General features: G+C 47.4%; 2 protein-coding genes across 2 annotated transcripts; both read right to left on the bottom strand.

Moving 5' to 3' along the window:
• Window positions 1-2,664: 2,664 nt before the first annotated feature.
• ltc4s (leukotriene C4 synthase) lies at window positions 2,665-5,041 on the bottom strand (the record flags this gene model as incomplete). The annotated part of the gene is made up of 5 exons (XM_084459545.1): window positions 2,665-2,824; window positions 3,278-3,359; window positions 3,458-3,528; window positions 3,816-3,915; window positions 4,984-5,041. The coding sequence occupies 5 exons, from the start codon at window positions 5,039-5,041 to the stop codon at window positions 2,665-2,667; spliced, it is 471 nt and encodes a 156-aa protein (XP_084315671.1).
• A 2,829-nt stretch (window positions 5,042-7,870) lies between these two features.
• Window positions 7,871-22,248, bottom strand: maml1 (mastermind-like transcriptional coactivator 1). The gene is made up of 6 exons (XM_084459453.1): window positions 22,185-22,248; window positions 20,303-20,647; window positions 14,339-15,766; window positions 11,267-11,503; window positions 10,547-10,679; window positions 7,871-9,036 (listed from the first exon to the last, which is right to left on the bottom strand). Exons 2-6 carry the CDS (start codon window positions 20,618-20,620, stop codon window positions 7,958-7,960), a joined length of 3,195 nt encoding a protein of 1,064 aa, XP_084315579.1. The 5' UTR covers window positions 20,621-20,647; window positions 22,185-22,248; the 3' UTR covers window positions 7,871-7,957.
• Between the last annotated feature and the right edge of the window lie 2,383 nt (window positions 22,249-24,631).

Raw genomic sequence — 24,631 nt, 5'->3', positions numbered from 1 at the left:
TCCAGATTTAAGAAGAAAAAAAGGTCATTGTTTGCACCTCCTAAATGAATCAAACTGACAAAGGACAATACGATACGATTGGTGTAGATATAATTGGGAATTGTCGTGTCTTATGACCCCTTCTGTCCAAAATCCTTCTAAAGGGAATATTTGTGGGTCAGCCTTGAGTTCCATCTCCTCTGGATCACATTTCAAGATCTATTGAGAGGGACCCCTTCATGATTTTATGATGAATTGTTCAGAGAGCTTCATAGGACATATATTTCCTATAAGACAACGAGAACAGTATCAGATTTTCTCTCTGGCACAAGATGTAAACACTTCCTCTCGCGCTCCGTTCTCTAACCTCATACTGTACATGCAGATGTTGTTCAAAGGAAAGATTCAGAAAATTAACTAAATGCCCTTTTCTATGAACTACTGACCCTCAAAAACAAGTCCATGCCATCAGTGTATTGTACACAGCAAAGGAAAGGAGATTCAAATGAATAATGCATAGCAAGTAAGTACAGTGAAAATATTCATTCTGAAATACAAGGGACATGTGTGTGTGTGTGTGTGTGTGTGCGTCAGCCAGCTGTGGACCACTTGGTGTGGTAAATTCTCAGACAGGAAGTGCACTGGCAGAGGGATCCCCTTTACCCAGAGTTCAGAGAGAAAATAAGAGCTAATGTGGCATCAGTTATGGAGTAACCACAAAATGTGGGCACCACATTTCCTATCCGCAATGGTGGAGTCACCAACACAAGCACACACACACACACACACACACACACAACCATGCATGCCTGTGTGGAAAGGACCAGTATGTAGGATCAGTCAAAAGGCACACAAAAGCAGTCACTCAAATGTCATCTACAAGGCCTACCTATAAAGTCTAGTGAAACAGAGGAGACTGATGAGGCTGTTTATTCGTACCCTCCTGGCCTAAAGCCTCCTTACGTTCCAGTAGCCGCCTCCCACTGACATCACTTCCTCTTTGACTTCCTTTTACCGGGTCTCTCCTGGAAGCCGACGTGTGTATCTTTGGGAGGCGTCTGACAGCGCTGTCCCTGGTGTTTGATCTGGGTCCCGACATTCAGCTCCTGCAGCTGGGCCGTGGCGTCGGTGGCCATGTCCATCAGAACCTCCATGCGGAGCTTCAGGGCTCGGTTCTCCTCCAGAAGTGCCCGGTTCCTCTTCTTGAGGCGGTCGATCCTTCTCCTCTCCCCAGCCTTGGGGCTTTGTCCCTGGGGTCCGTTCCGGAGGACCCACTGGCTCCCCCGGAAGGTAAAAGTGTGGCCCCCTAAGGTGAGGGTGGGGGGCGCCACGTCGGGCCCAAGCTCGGAGCATCGAGAGCTGTAGTCGAGGACGTAGAGCGAGGAGAGGGAGGCGTTGAGGCGGACGGGGCTGGGTTTGGGGTTCCACGTATCCGATAAGAAAGCTGGGATTTTCTCACACACATCTCTCAACAGGGACATCTCAGAGAGGCTCGATGCGCTCTGATGGTTTGTGTCGCCCGTGTGACCTCAGATGGTCAGAATGGTTGAACCAGGTTGAGTAAACGGTACATTTTCCATTAACGAGGGCTTTTTTCTTTTGTTGTGTTTAGAGGATAAGCTGGCTTTAAATAAAACTAATTACTGGTGTGCTGCTATCCACACTGACAGGTAGGTTATAGGCCGATGCAACTCTGACACACGTATACATAAACTCACTCACCCCTTACTTCATTCTGCTTCTCTGTTATGGTATGGAACTTTACTATACTACCATGGCAATAGAACGGAACTGTTTAATTCCATTGTCATATAATGGACAATGACATTGGAAACCATGATTCCATATTGTTCTAATTCCATATCGAAACCATTCCACGGCACACTAGTACGTGTTTGTGAGCTAGCTACTAAAACTAAGAGGACTATCCAGATGTGGTATAAACATTGTATCCTTCCTTTCATCTTAAATTGAACCCCAAGCTCCAATTATCTCTTTAATGCTGCCAGATGTTCTGCTTTGAGGTTATCTTCCTGCCCCAAAACTATCGGATTTTCCCCACATGACAAGTGGGTAAAGCTGAGGTATTTCAGCACTAACGCAGAAGTGTCCCATATGTGCGTGTCTAGTGACCTGTACTTGGATGTTAACTCTGGCTGTTCACATGAAAAAACTCAGGAGACCTTGCTCTCGTTATCAAAACAATTATCAAAACTATTTATTGAACTTTCAATTATGTCCTAGACAATCTAATATTCATCTAGTACAGCATATCATCACACTTATTGTATAAAACAGTCTTATATTATCGTATCTGCTGGGTAAAAAGCTCTTATTTTCCTAAATAGTTTATCCCAAAGATAAGCTCTGATACATTCATTGATCCCCGGATGGTGAGATGTTAGGTGCTTTGTAACGGGTATATTATACTATACTGCCACCTAGTGTTGAAAATGAACGCCTGAAAAGGTAAACGGTAGCCTATACAGTTCACCAGAGTAGAAATAAAAAGGTATTCAGAAACAACATTCAGTGTCCTGCCTCTCCGTGTCCCCCACCCCGAATTACCCAAACCCCTCGACCTTGAGTCTGGTCTCACCCTGCAGACTCCCCCCTGGCCACGCTGGTCTCACCCTGCAGACTCCTCCCTGGCCCGGCTGGTCTCACCCTGCAGACTCCCCCCTCTCATGCCCCCCTCCCCTCCACTGCTAAACCCAGAGCTGCGCTGGTCAGCAGGGTCAGATCCAAACCCAGGTAGAACCGACACAGGGAACACAGCACGCCCAGGGAGGAGAGGCCGATCAGAACCCAGAGAACCTTGGAGCTGAAATATAGAGGCGCCAGTCTGGGGGAGAGAGAGAGAGAGGGGGGGGGGGGGGACATTTCTCAGAAATAGGCTATGGTCTTTAATCTAGGGAAATGCCCAGACAGGAACCCTACTTTTTGAGCAACAACAACGTTATTTTAGAATGCTTATTCCACATTATATCCAATATGTCAACAAGGTCCTTTGCTGCAGAGCGATGTGAATGAATAGGCCCTGTGCACCAGCTCCACTACTTCCTGAAAGTCACTTGGCATCTTTATTTCCTGTCCTATATGATTGGATTAAGTGATTAATCAGGTGTGCGGCAGACCCAGCGCACGCCTGATTAATCACTTAATCCAATCATATTGGACAGGAAATAAAGAAGCCAAGTGACTTTCAGGAAGTAGTGGAGCTGGTGCACAGAGCCTATTCCCCAGAAGGCAAATACTGACACCAAAGACATGACACTATTGAATGAGCGCCCCCTACCGTCCGTCGGCCGACTCCGCATAGCCTGTGAAGTACAGGTAGCGTCCATACAGGTAGAGAAGCCCGCATAGCGAAGACAAGCCTAAACAAACCAAATATCAGTATCGACTTTTTATTACTATGATTGAAAATAAAGCAAATGTGTTTTTTTGCTGACCCAGCACCTCTAAGCGTATCTACCTTGACTGAAGAAGAGTCCTGACATCCACAACGACGTGATGAAGATAGGGAAGTATTCAGCGCAGTTTGCCCTAGAAATAAACAGCACAACGTTACAGCCTAACAAGCAAACATGTTTACAACGACCGTGGACATTTATCCAAAAAAGTGTTTCCATTTTAACTCCACAATGAATAAATATAATATAAAATAAAATAGCATATATAATATAATATAAAATTGCATATAGGCTATAGGCTAGGTGCGAAGAGTTAAAAAGGCGAGTGATTTGACAGCAAAATGATCCTAGATAAAAGACTTATACATCTGTCAAATGATGTTCTTCTGTACAAAGGTACATTCATTCTAGCGAACTTACTGAGCTCTGTAGACCCTGTCAAACCCCGGGGGGCCGGAGGTGCAGGGGGGGGAGACCGCGTACCTGCGTCTGGCATAGATCACCTGGAGAGAGAAGTAACCTAGGACACACGACCTGTTATAACCAGATCACCTGGAGAGAGAAGTAACCTAGGACACACGACCTGTTATAATCAGATCACCTGGAGAGAGAAGTAACCTAGGACACACAACCTGTTATAACCAGATCACCTGGAGAGAGAGAAGTAACCTAGGACACACAACCTGTTATAATCAGATCACCTGGAGAGAGAAGTAACCTAGGACACACAACCTGTTATAATCAGATCACCTGGAGAGAGAAGTAACCTAGGACACACACAACCTGTTATAATCAGATCACCTGGAGAGAGAAGTAACCTAGGACACACACGACCTGTTATAACCAGATCACCTGGAGAGAGAAGTAACCTAGGACACACACAACCTGTTATAATCAGATCACCTGGAGAGAGAAGTAACCTTGGACACACACAACCTGTTATAACCAGATCACCTGGAGAGAGAAGTAACCTAGGACACACGACCTGTTATAACCAGATCACCTGGAGAGAGAAGTAACCTAGGACACATAACCTGTTATAATCAGATCACCTGGAGAGAGAAGTAACCTAGGACACACACAACCTGTTATAACCAGATCACCTGGAGAGAGAAGTAACCTAGGACACACAACCTGTTATAATCAGATCACCTGGAGAGAGAAGTAACCTAGGACACACAACCTGTTATAATCAGATCACCTGGAGAGAGAAGTAACCTAGGACACACAACCTGTTATAATCAGATCACCTGGAGAGAGAAGTAACCTAGGACACACAACCTGTTATCATCAGATCACCTGGAGAGAGAAGTAACCTAGGACACACAACCTGTTATGATCAGATCACCTGGAGAGAGAAGTAACCTAGGACACACAACCTGTTATAACCAGATCACCTGGAGAGAGAAGTAACCTGGGACACACAACCTGTTATGATCAGATCACCTGGAGAGAGAAGTAACCTAGGACACACAACCTGTTATAATCACTCAACTCTACGTTCAAAACCAGCCAGCCTAATGGAATTAGTAACCTCTGCTCCCTGGAAAATAGTAAATAAATCAAGAGACGGTAACGGACAGCTTACTTTGCTCTAACACTCCCAGGACCGACACTGCTGCCAGACACACCACCTGCTCCAGCATCTCTGGTCAGACTGCGCCTTCTCTGTTGAGGTGCTACGACGCAACCTGCCTCTGCTACTCACATGCGCATCAGTCTACTTCCTGTTATCCCGGCAGTGACCATACAGAAGAGCATTAGGGCCAACAACTGAGTTTATTACTTTTTTAAGCTTCTGAGTTTAAAGTCAGAATTTCTGAGTTTAAAGTCTGAATTTCTGAGAAAAAAGACAGAAATGACTTCTGAGATTAAAGTCAGAATTTCTGAGATTAAAGTCAGAATTTCTGAGAAAAAAAGTCAGAATTTCTGAGAAAAAAAAAGTAAGAAATAACTTCTGAGAAAAAAGTCAGAATTTCTGAGATTAAAGTCAGAATTTCTGAGAAAAAAACTCGGAATTTCTGAGAAAAAAAATTCTGACATTTTTCTCAGAAGTTATTTCTGACTTTTTTTTCTCAGAAATTCCGAGTTTTTTTCTCAGAAATTCTGACTTTAATCTCAGAAATTCTGACTTTTTTCTCAGAAGTTATTTCTTACTTTTTTTCTTACGTTATTTCTTACTTTAAACTCAGAAGTAAAAAATAAAAAAAATTAAAAAAATAAAAAATAAAAACCTCTGCTGTTGTCCCTAATGCTCTTCCGTAGACCCAAAACATTTGACACATTAACCAGCGTAATAATCAGCTAGGGGCGTCAATTGTCTAGAACAGTGGTTTTCTAACTTTTTGTGCCCCTCAGTGAACAAGCAGAAATCTCAACGCACACTTGTGTTCATATCCGAGAGGCTGTTTCTCTGCTGCTCCTCGGGGGGAGAGAAGTCAGTGAGCTGTGTGTTCAGAGGCAGTTTGACATGACTTTACGAACATTTTTAGATTTTATTGAACTTTTGTCTTTAATTTGCCTGCCTGTGTAAAATTCCCATTCCTTTCCATTTGACAGGGTAATTAAATAGCCAAAATAAACATCTTATTTGACTCTACAGATGGAAACACTGCTCCGAGGATTTAATCAAAGTAATCGTTTTATAATGTTTTAATGACAACTTGGTGGGGGACAACGTATTTAGGGCGCGCTCGTGCTCGTCTGGCCTGATGGTCTCATACTTGGGTGTTACTGGCTGCTGTTGATTGGTGGGCAGAGCGTAAAGGGACATTCTGTGAGAATTAAACTTGCTATAGAGTCATGGTCTCTACAGTGTAATAAAATCATTAGAAGCTGTTTGCTTTATCTTTGATTCCTGAAACACTGCATCCCCTGCATCCAGAAAATAGCCCACACACGCACGCACACACACGCACAGAGTGATCACACAAGAGACAATTTCTAGAGAACTATATTTACATAATACTCTTGTTTTACAGAGAACCATAATAAAAAGTATAAAATACTTACAAAAATTCGCTGCCATATATAAAAATAAGATCTCTTTTCTGCAGAACAATAGGAAATGCATACATACAAAAAATATATTTATATAAATTTACAGTGCCCCCTGACAAGCGGGGGCAAACGACATGTAAATTCCTAGGTCCAGAGTCGGGGGTTAGCCTACGCTCAACAGAACGGCAAAGGATTGGCAGCAATGTGTTTGAAGGCAAAAGTGAGCACACCACAAACTATCTCTTTGAAATGATATTTTGAAATCAAAATTAATGCTGAAAAAGGATGTGAAACCAAAAAAAGGTACAATGTTTCTTGGAACTACATTTGACAACCATTTAATCGCATCACCTGGTCAGTGTAGTTTGAACTAGGGAGGGCATTTTAGAAACGTATAAAAATAGATGGTTAACTTGTAACATTTGTGTAACTTGCCTCCATTGGGTCATTTCCCAACCATGAAGAACAGAACGGTAAACAGATAGTACCCACGGAAAGACGCGGCGTCTCAGATGTCTTATACGGGCACCAACTTCCCAGCATGCATCTGTCACCAGACAGTATTAGCTTCCAATTTTACAGGGAATTTCTGTTCGGTTGGTAACTTCTGTGTTTTGACAAAATGGCATCTATGCTGCATATATGATCACCATACTGCATAACATGACATCTGACGAGTGTACCTTACAGACAGCCTGGTGGGGGACCGAACTAAGATGGCCCCGGGGCCCTCGGCTCGCGGTAGTATGAGATGAGAGGGTACATGATGAGAACTGACCATGGACAAGGACTCCACTGTGTCACCGGTCATTAATATACACAAGGGGAATGTGTTAGAGGATTCATCATTTGCATTTAAGGCCGCAAGTCCAAACAAAGCATGTCAAAGAGGAGGTTGGGGGGAGGGGGATGCATGTGTGTGTGTGTCTGTGTCTCTGAAACCAAACTAGCAACCCTAATACGGTTGTTGTATTTGTTTGGTGAGCTTAGGGAGTGTGTGTTTGGTAAGCTTCGGTAGAGAGAGAGAGAGTGTGTGTGTGTGTATTTGTGTGCAGGATTCAGTGGTTTAGTACTGAGCCACAGGTTCAGTAGTAATAATAATAGTAGTAGCAGTAACTTAGTAGTAGTAGTAGTAGTAGTACTAGTAGTAGTAGTAGGGTTTTCTCTATGTCTTCCAGTCCGGGGAAATATCCATAACAATCCCACAGGCTTGTATTCCTGTGCACCATCCATCCATTCATTCTCCACTCATTATACACACTTCGTATATACACACTCACAATACTGAGAATGAAACGTCTCTCAGCCAAGCCGGTACAGTGATGAGGCATCATTCGCCATCAACGCTTCCATTCACGACCCAGGTGGCTGTTACAGCAATTCATTGGCTATCAGCTCGAGAACTCACACACTCGCTTCATCGCTGACACTTAAAGTCAGCGCTCGAAAGACACAAGGAGAGCCGGCTTGTTCATACTGTTGAGATGCATCCCTTCTTTCTTTCACTCAAAGTCGAGTTTTCCAACGAGCAGGCGGTTTCAGGAGAAGGCAGCAGAGGTCGGTCAGTGATGGCTGGCTAACAGCTCGTCCAGATCGTCCATCCACTCTTGTGTGCTCTGGCCTTTCAACAGAGAGTCCACCAGGTCACTTTCGCCGGGGAAGCTCGGCAGACCGCTGGCACCCGATCCGGTGTTGTAGCCAAACGGCAACTGCTGCTGTTGTTGTTGTTGTGTCCGGTTCACTTGGTAACCTTGGTTACACTGAAGCCCCTGGCGGTTGCCCACCTGGCCGGCCTGCGCCTGCCCAAACGCCCCGAGGTCAGGGAGAACCCCCTGGCTCTGTGCCGCTTGCTGCTGCTGAGTTTGTTGCTGCTGTTGGTTGGGTAACGCTTGTCCTAAGGTTTGGCCCAGGGTTTGAGGGTTGGGTACGGTCCTCTGCTGGGCGGCTATGCCCGACTGCATCATTTGCTGCGCGGGGTTCATGCCGCCCATGGCGCGGCCGTTGGCATTGGGCCCGAAGGCGGCGCCGGCCGGCGGCATCTTGGGCATCCGGTTCTGCTGCTGCTGCATGTGGAAGGCATTGGGGTTGGCGAAGGCGTTGGCCGGCAGACCGCCGTTGCTGGAGGGGGCCTGGGCGCCCATGGCTTGCTGCTGCTGGAGGCCCGCGTGCTGCTGCTGCCAGGCTTGACCCTGGACACTCTGCATGGCCCCGGACATGGCGCCGGGCAGACTCGCACCCATGGAGCTAGCCAAGGAACCAGGCAGCCTGGCCAGCTGCTGCTGTTTCAACAACGCAGCGTTGGGCTGGTTTTTGAGGTGCTGCTGCTGTTGCGCTAGCATGTTTTGCCTATAGGGGGCGCCCATGCTACCCACAGCCTGCCTCTGCATTGAGTTCTGTTGGGAGGGGTGGCTGGGGTGCATGTTCATATTGCTGTACAGGACCTGTTGGACGTCCATGCCACCCCCACAGGCGGGTAAACTCATGTCAGCCTGGCTGGCCGCAGGGGGGGCGGCGCCAGGGGCGGGGCCGCCACCCTGGCCCATGTTCATACCCATCATGCTTTGCGTCTGAGGAAACATGCGCTGGGTTCCGGGGGCGGGGCCACCCAGAGAGCCCACATTGCCCATTGGCTGAGAGGAGCCTGTAGGAAGAAGAAAGAAAAGATGTTACGTCACCAGGGGCCGAAGGTTGGCATTTATGAAAATTGACTGAGACAACTGCAAAAGCAAAGTTTGTTGTGTATCTATCTACATGTCCTTGTAGATATGTTTATGTGGGGAAATCAAAAGGAGAACTACATGTATGTATAATGGAACACTAGTAAAGGAGAACTACATGTATGTATAATGGAACACTAGTAACATTAGAACCCAACACTAGTAACATTAGAACCCAACACTAGAAACATTAGAACCCAACACTAGCACAGAAACATTAAATGCATAGAAGGTTTCCGGAATGTACAAATTACAATACCTATAAACGCTGACATGCATCAACCTACAGAATATCATCATATCAGCTCAGAGGTTTAAAAGCAGGCAGAGAGGCCAAGTCACTGAGTTTCAAATGGCTGTGAAGGCTATTGCACGCATGTGGAGCAGAGCACACACAAGCTTTCCTTCCCGGGTCAGTCCTGTCACTGGGCTCAGACGACAGGATCACACCTCGTGATCTGACTAACTTCTGTAATCTCTATGCAATCAGACAGCAGATGTAGCACGGGAGTTTGCCTAGCATCTATCCACCTGCTGTTGCTTTATGGCTAATTGTAGCCATAAAGTGTTAACAGGGGTCGATCACCATGCTCATTTCATTTCCTCATGCACAATTTTAGGTTTAGTTTAATGATTGGAAGCATGTGTGTGTAGGGTATACCAAGTTTTTTGAATATAGCTTTTTGTATGCAAGTCCTTGCGTTTCTACGTAAACCGCTGTGTAGCATAAAATACACAGAACGTTTTATACACCAGGTTTATCAAAACTACCTCGGAAAAAACACCTGATAACGACAGGACTGTCATGGGGGGAAAGATACAACAGAAGGAACTGGTGGGACTAACGTACGTTCGTTCAGTCAGTCCATTCAAATAACTAGTTTGCCATTCAAATGAGTCATACTGCGAGTATCATTTACATTGAGGCGATGTTTATTTACATGTCAACAAAGAGATGCCAGTGTGAGCAACATCGCTAAAACAAAACCTTACAACACCACCAAACTTCCACATACAGCCTCGGGCCACAGTCCACAAATGTGACCCCCCTCCGTTGGAAGGGAAGTGTGGGGTGGCGGCACAGCACGCGTGTGAGCGGATCATGAGAAGAGTCTGTGTGTGTGTGTGTGTGTGTGTGTGTGTGTGTGTGTGTGTAAATCATGTCTATGGTGAAAACAAGTCAGCAGAAGAAATGAAGGCCAGCTGTCACCGGAACAAAGAGACCTAGGTTACGCGACAAAGAAACGGGATTCATCTTCGCACTTGTTTGAAAACATTATTCAATTATAATGATGTTTTTTACAGTTTTAATTATATTCGAATTGTGAAACGTGTTCCCACAGCTTGGTAGGGGGTACAGATGCGTGTAGAGGGGTGGTGTGTGTGGAGGAGGGGTAGTGTGTGTGAAGGAGGGGTAGAGAGTGGGGGTCGTACCAGGGAACTGGGAGACCTGTTGCTGCTGGAAGGGGTTCTGGTTGGCAGACGGGTTCTGCTGGTCCTGGTACTGGGGGGGGGGCCGGGTCAGGTGCCTCTGGAGCTGCTGTTCCTGCTGCTGCCGCTGCTTCTCCTGGGGGGGGAGACAACAACAACACACACACACAGTTATTAGTTTTCACACAAATACACTTCACACGTCACCCGGCTGGCTGTAGCTCAGTTGGTAGAGCGGGTCGTTCAATGATCGAAGGGTCAGCGGTTCGAATCCCAGCTCCGACTGTCCACATGTCGAAGTGTCCTTGAGCAAGACACCTAACCCCAAATTGCTCCCAATGAGCAGGTTAGCACCTTGCATGGCAGCTACCGCCATTGGTGTGTGAATGGGTGTGTGAATGGGTGAATGTGAGGTCATTGTAAAGCGCTTTGAGTGCCGCTAAGGTGGAAAAGCGCTATACAAGTGCAGTCCATTTACCCAGGTAAACAACATAAAAAGGAAAAAATGGCAGCTTTAGAGACGGACACTAGGTACACATTGCTGTGCAGCTTTGGAGCAGGAGGAAAACCAAATGGCTCCCTCTAGTGGGCATGTGTAAAACCGGAGACAGGTCTGGCTAAAGCTCTGCTGACGCAGGTCGACACCACGTAGGTTCAGACGACTTAGGCATAGTCGTGGCGAAGTTACGCAACTCCTACGAACCTTCAACTCTGACCTCTCACCTGTTCAACCATCATCTGCTGCTGTCTCTGGCCCAGCAGGTACTGTTTCTGCTGCTCCATCAGCTGCATCTGCTGTTGTTGTTGTTGTTGTTTCAGTGCGGCCGCCACTGCTGCGGAGTTGCTCAGGTAGGCTGCGTTGCCGTGGTTAGTCGCCATGGCGTTCCCCCCGGGCTGGGGCGCCATGGCGTTTCCGGGGCCCGGGCCGTGCGGGGCGGCTGGGTAGGCGTTCTGGTCCTGCTGGAGAGAGAGAGAGAGAGAGAGAAGAGACAGAGAGAGAGAAGAGACAGAGAGAGAGAGAGAGAGAGAGAGAGAAGAGACAGAGAGAGAGAGAGAGAGAGAGAGAGAGGAGAGAGAGAGTGAGAGAGAGTGTGAGAGAGTGAGAGAGGAGAGAGAGAGAGAGAGAGAGAGAGAGAGAGAGAGGAATGTCATGTTGCTGTTGTTCCAAATGTGTCCACCAGAGGGCGCAGGGCTGATAATTAGGCAAAATTGGGACTAAATCTTAGGACGTTGGGCCCAGTCAAGCAAGTGTGTTGATTGATTTGATTTGAAGCTGTGGAAAAACAGAGTTGGCGATTGATCCCTGAGTAGCGTGGATATGCTTAAACCCATCTATTGCCTCAACAGTCAGTCGTCAACACAGCTTCCTTAGAGCAAAGAACTACACTACCCACACTTTGGTTAAGGCTGAGTATTACATGCGTTTCAATGTGGCCTCAACAGATATTTCACTTGACTGACTTGCTGGAAAGTTGGCTTCAGGACTCTAGATCTGCCTCTGGGATATTTTGGGTCCGACCATGCCACAGAAAAGAGTTGAGTCAGGGAGGAGAGAGGGAGAGAGGGAGGGGGAAAAAGGGGTAGAGCAGACGGAGAGAGAGAGGGGTTGAATGAGGAGAGAGGGGGGGGGGAGGGGGAGAAAGAAAGGAATGGACAGTCCATCTCGCGAGAGACGACAAAACCCAAGTGGGTTAGCAGCTATATTTAAATGGAGAGTAGAGAGAGAGAGAAGGGGGGAGGCTGCTCCCAAAATACACTGGTGAGGAGGACGGGCGAGCCAGGGAGAGGAGAGGGGAGGGAGAGAGAGAGAGAGGGGCGAGCCAGGGAGAGGAGAGGGGAGGGAGAGAGAGAGAGGGGGGAGGGAGAGAGAGGCGAGGGGAGGGAGAGAGAGAGAGAGAGGGATGCATGAAAGGCTGCTTTGTCGTGACTCTTCCCCTCCTCCTCGCAACCCCCCCGTGAGCCTGTACGCCAGCTTCTTAGCAACCAGCTGCTTGACCCAGACACACACACACACACGCGCGCATGCACACACACACGCGCGCACACACACACACACACACACACACACACACACACACACACACACACACACACACACACACACACACACACACACACACACACACACACACACACACACACACACACACACACATACACACACACACACACAATCCCCTCCAATTGTGGGACCCGAGCCAGACTGGTGGAGACAAAAAAACTCTCAATAGATGATCCACAAACAGACACAAAACAAAAGATCTTCATTGAGTAATAAAAACTTTTTGGCCTGCCTCTAAATTGAGTACTAGTAGAGTACCTTAAAACCTTCTGGTCACTGTTGGTGTAGGCCATCTTCACGCAATCAATGTGGTATTGTTGACAAAGTCACAAACCGTCTAGACGACATGGTGAAATATGTGCATCATAGTCTTGTTTTTAACTACTTTGTATACTATGAAGAGGCCCTTTATTTGGCGGCCCTCTTTCAAACTGAGAACATTTCTCCAGCTCATTGTGTGGACACAACATGGCCCTGGAATGTCCTGCAAGCCTCATCTTCAAACTATTTGCTGACTTTGGGAGAAAACGGGGAAAGGACCTTGGACATGTCACAGTCCCGATGAAGCAGTGTGATATGATGTGAGGCTTGGAGGATCACCTTGACTGAGACATTTTGAGAGGACAGGATATTTTTGTGAATCAAATAAATTGGCATTTGTCATTGAGCAATCTTCTTCGTGGTGTGGGGGGAATATAACTCAATAAGTGTCACTGACCAAAGATAGGGCTGGGTATCGAGTCGAATTTCAAGAATCGATTCGATTCCGATTCACAAGATTCAGAATCGATTATCACGATTCAATTTGATTCGATTCGATTCAATATCGATTCGGTTAGTGTTACTAAAACCTCTTTTTTAGCTGTAACCTTAATTACATGACTGCCAAGTTATGCAACACATCAATACTAGGGCTGGGTATCGATACTGATTTCCAAAAATGAATGAATGAATGAATCATTGAATGAACTAATGAACTATTCATTCCTTCATTTATTAATTCATTCATTAAATAAAAGATCGATTTTGGGATTCATGAATCGATTCTGAATCATTTGATTCAGAATCGATGAATCAATTTTTTAAACCCAGCCCTACTCAATAAGTGTCACTGACCAAAGAGAAAGTTAAGAGAAAGCTCACGTTATTAGTTTCACTTAACCTATTTCCTTAGTAGACCGTTACTTATTTCTCTAATGTGAGTGCAATCCACAATCTACTCTTTGTATGATCATTTGTGTTAACAAATAATGGAACGCTAATGTGGCCAATCTACTTCCTATTGTCTTTGGTCAACATGGTAATGTTAGCTACGGGTAGTAATGGGTTGGTAAACAAACCCGTTATGTGGATTGCAGCGTCTCCAAGCCTGGGAACTTCTATCAAGACGCAACCAAGCAAGTCTGCTCGTGTGATCTCAGGTGATCTCTCCATCAAATTGTTTTGGGGCGGCTGTAGCTCAGTTGGTAGAGCGGGTCGTTCAGTGATCGAAGGGTCAGCGGTTCGAATCCCAGCTCCGACTGTCCACATGTGGAAGTGTCCTTGAGCAAGACACCTAACCCCACATTGCTCCCAATGAGCAGGTTAGCACCTTGCATGGCAGCTACCGCCATTGGTGTGTGAATGTGTGTGAATGGGTGAATGAGAGGCCATTGTAAAGCGCTAAGGTGGAAAAGCGCTATATAAGTGCAGTTCATTTACCATTTGTAAGAAAGGTGTGTTGAGGCTCTTACCTGCGCGTGGGGCAGGTGAGGGCGGAAGGGCAGGCCGGCGGCCTTCTGCTTCATCTGCTGCTGCTGCCTTATGAGAGACAGCAGGGCCGCCTTGTTCTGGGCGTTGGCGGGCCCCCGGGGAGGCCCTTGTGCCGCGGCCTCGTAGTGGGACAGGGGCTTGGTGTTGTTGTAGCTCAGCATGGAGGAGGGAGCTTGACCCCCGGCCGACCCGGGGTGGCTGAGGGGAGCCCCCGGGGCCGGGTGGCCCAGCATGCCGGGGTGACCCCCGGGGGGCTGCAGGTAGCCGACGGCCCCGGCCTTCGGGGAGCCCTTGTTGGGCTGGCCCTGCATCATCAGCTGCTTGGGGTTGCTGGGGAAGTCCTGGGGGTAGAGAGAGGGGCTGGTGGGCTTCTCGAGTCCGTAGGCGCCCCCCAGGGGACTTTGGGACGGGTTGGCCGCCGGGGGCCAAGACGGCGGGTGAGCGTGAGATCCAGCGGGGTGGAATTTCACGGCCTGCTGTTTCTGGGCCTGCTGCTTCTGGGCCTGCTGCTGCTTCTGGGCCTGCTGCTGCTGCTGCAGCTGGTTCTGCATCTGCTGGGCCCTCTGCTGCTGGGCGGCCAGCTGCTGGAGCTGCTGGGCGGGGGACAGGTCCTTGGAGACGGGCCCCGGCGGGAGGAGGTGGTTCTGGGGCGGGAGCTGCCTGGAGGCCGGGGGTGGCTGCTGGTTGAGAGGCTGGGGCTGCTGGGGCAGGGCCGGGGAGGAGGCCGTGGAGGCGGCGGCGGGGGAGTTGGTGGGGTGCGCCGGGGGCCCCGAGGACGTGGGCCTGACGTGCGGCGAGGCGGTGCGGGGGTCTTGCTCGAAGGTGGCGGACGCAGGGGAGAACTCCGTCTTGACGTTGGCCAGGTCCGGAGGGAGGAGGCCCTGGGACGCCGCCGCCACGGAGTTCACCTGCGTGGCTCCTCCTCCTCCGCCGCCGGGGCCGAGGCCGGACGCCAGCTCGGGCGTGTCCTTGCGGTCCTCGAAGCCGTCGTTGAGAATGTCCTGGATGTCCTCGTAGGCCACCGAGCGGTTGAGCTCCTCCATCAGCTCCGTCCACTCCTGCTCGTTGAAGTTGAGGTCGGGGAACAGGCTGTTGTTGGCCCCGCCCGCCGGCAGCATGCACGGCAAGATGTCGTCCATGGGCTCCTGCTTCATCTCCTTCAACCGGAAGTCCTGCTCCTGGGCGCCGGGCTCCCTGCCCCCCCCGTGGGTCCCGTTCGCCACGAGGGGGTCGGCGCCGATGCCGTGCTTGGTGTCCATGGGGGAGCGTGGCGGGATGCAGCCGTTGGAAGTGCCGTTGTCCATGCAGGCCTTCTTGGGGGGCGGGTAGCCGTCGGCAAAACCGTTGACCCGGTCTCTGCCCAGCGGGGAGCCGGCGCTCTCCAGCTTCCTCTTCACCGTCTCCTGCAACTACAGGAATGACCACGTTAAATGGACCCTCGCTACGACAGGCCGAACAAAACGAGGACGCATGAGACTGTACAGCACATGCTGATGAAGATGCAAGCAAAACAACCCCAAGGAAACATGATTATACATTAGTCAGGGCTTACTGGTGATCGCTGTCTGGGAGCACACAGGATTCATTCGTAAGCGAGCTCATTAATCTCTAACGCTCTTACATAAAGAGGTTTAAAGGCCGATATTATATTATGGCTAATCTATATTCACACCCACCCAGAGAGGGGGGAACACTAGAGGGATTTAACAGTCACTGAATTGTCTGATTCATCGGACACAGAAAGTTAAGAGGGTGGTAATGCCAGCCCTTGACTTTGCTTCGGTTAACTTCTCATCACTGTACTGGCTGCGTGTCTCAAGCCATGTTTCCATCCACACGTTTTATGCGAATTAAGATTTATATCGAATTAAAAATGCCTTATGGAAACAGTAAAATTCGAAAATCATGAAAATCAACAAAAAGTTTGTACTGTCGATCCCATCGGATGTTCTCTTGTTCGCTAAAAGTCTTTTGTGATAAATGCTTTATCCGATTTAAAGCTCTAGATGGAAACGCACGTTCACCGGCTTTATTCGCATTCATATTTTTAGCGATCCTCACACAATTCGATTGACAAGCGGATGGAAACATGGCTTCAGACAGACAAGTGGGCAGCAGGGGCAGGTGGAGATAAATCAAACGCACTCTGCACCGGGGGTCAGTCCTCCGACGACAGAGAGGCAAAGTTCACACACGACTATTAGGCTACCCTTTTCATGCTACCAGAAGAAATGCTGTAGGCAAATATTCAAAGAAATATAAACCTTCAGTATGCTTCAAACCTTGAGTAAAGTTCAAAATACAGGTCTAAAACCTACAATGTGCAAAAGAACCCCATGAAAATGCCGTCTGATCCTGTAGAGTTTCACCCTGGCCAGTTATGCTCAGCAGTGGCTAGACCGTGAGGGCCAGACTTGGACCTCCATACTGCCATGTCCTATTCTTGTGTGAAGGCATTTGGACGACGCACTGGGGCGATCCATGCGTGGATTGAGAGAGGGGACGGGGGGGAGAGAGAGAGGGGACGGGGGGGAGAGAGAGAGGGGACGGGGGGGGAGACAGAACTCTAGAGAGGACGGTGTGCTCCTCTGATCAGGCGGTGTTTTTTACTAAGTTCTCTACTCCCCCATGGGGGAGCGAATACAAACTGTGGTGACTCACTCTCCACTCCGGCGCTTTATGAACTTGAAAAACTGGTCTCTGTCTTCCCCCCCCCCCCCCCGCCCCCGCCCCTCACTCTCCCCACCCCTCGGCCCTTCTCCCCCCCCCCCACCCTCACTCTCCCCACCCCTCGGCCCTTCCCCCCCCCCCCCCCCGCCCCTCACTCTCCCCACCCCTCGGCCCTTCTCCCCCCCCCCCACCCTCACTCTCCCCACACCTCGGCCCTTCCCCCCCCCCCCCCGCCCTCTCCTCTTAGCAACCAGCGCCACCACCACCACAGACCCGAAGCCACATGAAACTAATTACCATGTGTATAGAGGGGAGGGGGGGGGGGGGGGGGGCACAACAAAAGAGCCAGCACCGGAGCCGTGGAGGGGAGCGGGGAGCGTGCCGAATTCCTTCCCGGGGCCCGGCAAAAGACGTCGGCTCGCCCCTTTGAAGCCCGACCCCCAACCCCCCACACCCTCCCGGCATCGCTGCAACAGGCCTCCCCCCCTCTCTGAGAAGTGCAGTTTTGGAGCGGGGAGTGGGGTCGCCGTGCCGCTGGCCTCCAGGGCCACGTTAGAGGCTTTAACCTCGCCCGGGTCGGGGCCGGGGGGACGACGGCGCCGCTAACAGGGCAGTGACTGACAGCTAGGCTTGTTTCGTTAGCTAGCACTGGCATGCGTGCTCTGACCTGGACGCTATTACAGGCATCTTACACTGATGACGGAACACACTGGGTGGATTCAGACTCAATACACATGTTCAATAGTCTCATTAGGCTTCTGGGTCTCACTTCTCTCTGCTACGGACAGGGGAGTCAGCGCACCCCGCAGAGAACGCTGCTTCCCCCAGGCCACCCGGCCCCTGAATGACACTAGTGTATATAGGGTCACTAGTGTATATAGGGTCACTAGTGTATATAGGGTCACTATATCTAGTGTATATAGGGTCACTATATCTAGTGTATATAGGGTCACTATATCTAGTGTAGATAGGGTCACTATATCTAGTGTAGATAGGGTCAGCATACCTAGTGTATATAGGGTCACTATATCTAGTGTATATAGGGTCACTATATCTAGTGTATATAGGGTCACTATATCTAGTGTAGATAGGGTCACTATATCTAGTGTATATAGGGTCACTATATCTAGTGTATATAGGGTCACTATATCTAGTGTAGATAGGGTCACTATATCTAGTGTATATAGGGTCACTAGTGTATATAGGGTCACTATATCTAGTGTATATAGGGTCACTATATCTAGTGTAGATAGGGTCACTATATCTAGTGTAGATAGGGTCAGCATACCTAGTGTATATAGGGTCACTATATCTAGTGTATATAGGGTCACTATATCTAGTGTATATAGGGTCACTATATCTAGTGTAGATAGGGTCACTATATCTAGTGTATATAGGGTCACTATATCTAGTGTATATAGGGTCACTATATCTAGTGTATATAGGGTCACTAGTGTATATAGGGTCACTATATCTAGTGTATATAGGGTCACTATATCTAGTGTAGATAGGGTCACTATATCTAGTGTAGATAGGGTCAGCATACCTAGTGTATATAGCGTCACCATATGTGTATACTAGTGTATATGACAGATGGCAGTATACCGGCCCACACCAGGATTATTTATATTTATAACATGTCAATAATACATCCATGTCTGTATTTGTATTGTTTTTGCGCAATTTGTAATTATCTGTTGATTGAGCACGTGGTGGAGCTGGCAGTAACATTTCACCGTACTATACATATGACAAAATAAAAATCTGAATCACACACAGGCATACATATCCGTCTAAACACACACACACACACACACACACACACACACACACACACACACACACACACACACACACACACACACACACACACACACCAATAAACAGCTAAGCTGTGGCATTGTGGCATCATCCGGAAAGGGCAAGGATGAGTCAGAGAGCAGCGGGTTGGGGGTGGGGTGAGCCACCAATACTCCTGAGTCATCTTTTGGCTGCAGAGACAATGTCCTTATTACCCTGTGTTGCTCAAAGGTGGGACAAAGACAATTATTGTTGTTGAAAGAGTGTACCACCATGTCCAAAAGTGTGAGAAACTGCATGAAGAACAAATTTGTCAATCTCCTCTGCACTGCCTAAAACTATGATTTTAAGTCTGATGTTTTAGAGTACAGTTTTTGAGTCACACTTCTTGAGACTTGTGGGTGAGTCAGTCAGGCCTGAAGTTGTAACTCTGCTATATTGAAAACTCAAATATCCAACGTCGGCTGTGCCATCAGCCCTCATAATTCAGGAATATAAATTAAGATAAGTTTAAGAACATGCCAGTGAAGGACAATGACATGACAAAGCCCCAACGAAGAGCCGACAGAGAAGACAGATTTTGCTTAACAATGTGAGACAAAGATGCCTACTTGATCAGACTTCCATTACTTAAAGTTCATGCTTGTTGTATAAGTACATTCTTTCCTGACATGCAATAACGCTGGGCACTATAAGGGGCTATGCAGTTTAATCTCGGCTGCTGGACTGTTGTGGGCCGGAGCATGCCAACATGCGTCTAGTACACACCACGACAACATTGAGATCATGTGACAGCAGCCGCCCAGCACGCATGTTACTGGCTACAACTCTTCCGTATCAATCACTGCATCACCCACTGCATCGGTTTCTCTGCTTAAAGGTCTGCATTCACTTTGAATAACAACACTGTTATAACTACGGTGTTTACGCGCAGTTCTCTTGTGTTTTTCCACACACACCCCCCCCCCACTTAAAGGTACCCAACGAAACGTGAATCAAAACAATCCGTTCTGTTTATTTTCGAAATTCCTCGATTATATGGTTCCATGTAGTCTAATAAACATGTCGAATCACTTGAATGTCGTTCCTACCTTGTAATTTCTTCACAAAATGATATTCAGCTAATGTTTTGAAAACAACAAAGATGTGTGAAACGACACTATTATGTGCTCCCACGTATTGACGCAATGACGTAGTACGCGATTTTCGGGGACCACCTTCTCAAATTTGCTCTAGAGCGCATACCAGTAGTCAAAAACTACATTGGGTACCTTTAAACTCCAGAAGTGGTAACTCACCGCAATCAAAGTGCTGTTCCTGCTCTGCTCGCCGGGCGGGTGGAAATTAGCTGTCTAGCTATAACCTTGTACAGTGCATCTCTCCCTATTCTATAGGGTAAATGTCTACTGTACCTTGTCCCTGTCCCTGATAAATAAAAATCAATCAATCAATCAATTACAGAAGTGGTAACTCACCGCAATCAGCGTGCTGTTCCGGCTCTGCTCGCCGGGCGCACCTCCATCCCCCGCGTCCGCGCTGCCGCCCCCCGTGCCTCCTGGCCCTCTCTGCTCGGGGTTAGGCTGTGTCTGCCTGTGCTTACTCGACCGCTTGGCCTTGGTCTGCAGGCATCGCTGGTGCAGTGCGAAGGTGTGCTGCCTCTCCAGCTCCAGCCTCTCCAGCGCCGTGCCCTGGTGCCGGGCCTCGCAGCTGTTGTGGTGGCTGCGGAAGAGCTCGATGCGCCTGCGCAGACGCTCCATCACCGCGCTGTGGCGCGGCACAACAAAATCCGCCATCAGCAATAAAGACGGGTTGTTATAACTCTGGGGTTTGGGCAGATCAATAAAGACGGGTTGTTATAACTCTGGGGTTTGGGCAGATCAATAAAGACGGGTTGTTATAACTCTGGGGTTTGGGCAGATCAATAAAGACGGGTTGTTAGGACTCTGGGGTTTGGGCAGATCAATAAAGACGGGTTGTTATAACTCTGGGGTTTGGGCAGGGGGTTGTTATAACTCTGGGGTTTGGGCAGGGGGTTGTTATAACTCTGGGGTTTGGGCAGATCAATAAAGACGGGTTGTTATAACTCTGGGGTTTGGGCAGGGGGTTGTTATAACTCTGGGGTTTGGGCAGGGGGTTGTTATAACTCTGGGGGTTTGGGTAGTCCGGATAAAATGCTGAATTTGCTCCTTTTTCAGAGTGGGCGTCTACTACACCCCCTAGACGTTTACAAAGAATGGTGTGCTGCCATAGTGGACCTTTGTCTTGCTAATGGGGGGATCTATACTCACAAAAACACACTTTTACGCACGTAAAAAGGGACAAGTCAAAGTTTTTCATTCAACCATCCAGGTTATAGGAGATGGTGAAGTGTAGGTTTTGCATCCTGAACAGAACCAGCTCAGTCAGGGGTTGACTAGCTGTCAGTAGAAAAATCTCTCTCATTCACCCCGTATTCGTCATTATGTCCTAAAAAACAACAGATATAATTCAAATACCACGGATAATGAGAAGGGTACAAGTTGGTATGCTTGCTAGTGAAACAATGACACGTAATTTCAAGAGCAAAACAGCTAATTTAGCTAGTTTATGCTACATTCCTCTAGTCTGATAAAAAGTTGGGAGCTCGCGAAGCAACAAAGCTCCAGAACTTTCACACAAGTAGCTCGCGGCTAGGCTAGGCTAACGGCTAGGCTAACGGCTAACGGTAGCTTCACTACACCCAACTGGGTTACTAACTATTAATAACAATATTAATATAGTTAATAACTATATTCCGTTTCAATAAACATTTCAACTGTGAATGATAGCAACTCCCACAACAAATTATAAACAAATAACTTCTAGCGACTTAACCAACTTTTTACGTAGCTAGCTAGAAATGCTATGCTAATGCTACGAGCAACACATCAATCTCATGGTGAAAGTTAGCTTGCGAGCTAGCATCGGCTAACCCAAGCTAGCATGCTAAGCTAACAGAACGAGTGACGGTTGGTTCCTATGGGCTGTTAACGTGAAGCTCGAGCCCCACTACTGGGCTAGCTAACTTGGCACGAGCAGACCAGGTTTAGATTGTTTATCCTTCCGTGTAACAACAACAACAACAACAACGTGTCAATAACTACAAAGAGAACGCCTACATGTTAACCCAACTTTAAAAGCGCAAACGTTGCTGTGATGTGATGCGAGCTAACAGCTGATCCCCGGTCTGCCTGAACCCCGCTAGCGAGCTAAACACAGCGGACTGCTACGGATGTGTGGTGCGTTAGCCTAGCTAGCTAGCTCTCTGTAACAAAGCATGAAACACAGACTTTCAAAATGACTTCTTTTTAAGTAGTCCATGTGGAAATATATACTAACCGACTGTGGTCCTGGGTAATTGCACAAGAAAAAAGCAAGTTACGACGGCACACATTAATCCAACTGTGCCCCCTCTTTGATATTTCTATTGTTTTCCAGTGGACAGGCATATCTTCGTCGCCATTTTGGTACAAGTTTTTTTTTTTTGGTCTCAAACCTTTTTCACAACCGACCCGAGAGGCGTCACCCGCAGACAGGGGTGTCTCTGTCTCCTCCACGGATTCTGTTCCCCTGTCTCCTACTAAAGAACCTTAAGGTTCTGTTCCCCTGTCTCCTACTAAAGAACCTTAATGTTCTTTTCCCCTGTCTACTACTAAAGAACCTTAAGGTTCTGTTCCCCTGTCTCCTACTAAAGAACCTTTAGGTTCTGTTCCCCTGTCTCCTACTAAAGAACCTTAAGGTTCTGTTCCCCTGTCTCCTACTAAAGAACCTTTAGGTTCTGTTCCCTTGTCTCCTACTAAAGAACCTTTAGGTTCTGTTCCCCTGTCTCCTACTAAAGAACCTTTAGGTTCTGTTCCCCTGTCTCCTACTAAAGAACCTTAAGGTTCTGTTCCCCTGTCTCCTACTAAAGAACCTTAAGGTTCTGTTCCCCTGTCTCCTACTAAAGAACCTTTAGGTTCTGTTCCCCTGTCTCCTACTAAAGAACCTTAAGGTTCTGTTCCCCTGTCTCCTACTAAAGAACCTTAAGGTTCTGTTCCCCTGTCTCCTACTAAAGAACCTTTAGGTTCTGTTCCCCTGTCTCCTACTAAAGAACCTTTAGGTTCTGTTCCCCTGTCTCCTACTAAAGAACCTTAAGGTTCTGTTCCCCTGTCTCCTACAAAAGAACCTTAAGGTTCTGTTCCCCTGTCTCCTACTAAAGAACCTTTAGGTTCTGTTCCCGTCTCCTACTAAAGAACCTTAAGGTTCTGTTCCCCTGTCTCCTACTAAAGAACATTTAGGTTCTGTTCCCCTGTCTCCTACTAAGGAACCTTTAGGTTCTGTTCCCCTGTCTCCTACTAAGGAACCTTAAGGTTCTGTTCCCCTGTCTCCTACTAAGGAACCTTTAGGCACAGTTAAAAAAAAAAAAAATGACAGGACCCGAGGGGAAGGGGGTCTATACACCTAATTTTCTTATGCTTGATAAGCAATAGAAGCGATTTACATAATACGTTCATCAGTACTGGTATTTAAAAACATTATTAATTTAGTAGCACATTATCCACCCGTGGATGTGGGATGGACAGAGCAGGAAAAGCAAAGTGTGGAAACTCAATATAGGACTGTTTTTTTCAGTAAAAGGTTATCTACAAATATCGTACCCAGATTGAAATAGAATTAGGCTAGCATTATTATTGTTAGCTATCAAAAGTATCAAAACATGACACATTTCAGATACTGACCTCGATTCTTCATGGTTTATGATCCTATACCATAACCTGGGGGGCCCCCAGGCCACACAACACCCAAAGGCACAAAAGTGTTACAGGGAAATCCCCCCAATTGGTTCCTTTACTGGTGAGTTTAGCGTCACATCAAGCCGGTGTCACAGCTTAAATTAACACTTGGTGAAACTTTCACTTCTAATCAAATAAGCTTGTCTAATTCAATGTTAAGTCTGCCCAAAATGTCTCACACTCAACTGAGGGCAACACGACCATCTAGGAACCAATTTAATGCCTCATGTATAATGTTATTGAAGTAAAATGCCATCACATCAATGTTCTGATCGATCATCCGTTGCATATTTACCTTTGCTGCTTTAGTAAGCACGTTTAGCATAATACCAAGGGGCTTGGAAATATTTCAGACCTGAGTTACTGGATGCAGGCCTATTATAAGCGTATTAGTAGACAAGTTTATTTATTTCAAATGGGGGGGGGGGGGGGGGGGGGTAACTAAAGGGAAAAACACAAATCCTAGTGACTAAGTTTCCATTAGGCCTTTTTATTAATCAAAAACAAATGGCATCCCCCATTCATAGATTGCTGCATTCACAAAACACTTGAGTCAGAGGAGCAGTCTCAACATCCGTCTTCACACAACATGGCTATTCATGATCACAGTATTTTAAAAAGCTCCGAACTCATAGCTCAGCATCACCATGTGACATAAAATCTCAACCGTGATAAACACAAGTAATCTCAACAGCGTCCACCTCTATTGTGCAGGTTTTGAAAAGAGACCTGTAGCCACCAAATCATGGAGCTCCATTTTTGTATTTTCAACAGACCAGGTCTGTCCCGTCTCAGATTCTCTGATCTAGTCAGCTGTAGGCAGACATCAATGGAAATGGAAAATAATAAAAGCCTAAGAAAATAAACATGTTAAACCAAAGTGTAAATCGATGACATGCATGTCTAGAATGTTATTTTGAAATGGGCTATTTTCACATCATTACATTCTTTTCTTGTTAAATGCAAATCAACATTGGTTACTTGAGAAAGGTGCATCATCACTCATTTTCCAAG

This window comes from Borostomias antarcticus (assembly GCF_949987555.1).
Source record: "Borostomias antarcticus genome assembly, chromosome: 28".
In the NCBI taxonomy this organism is placed as follows: Eukaryota; Metazoa; Chordata; class Actinopteri; order Stomiiformes; family Stomiidae; genus Borostomias; species Borostomias antarcticus.
Note: the sequence above shows the minus strand (reverse complement) of the source record. Positions and strands in the feature narration are given on the sequence as shown.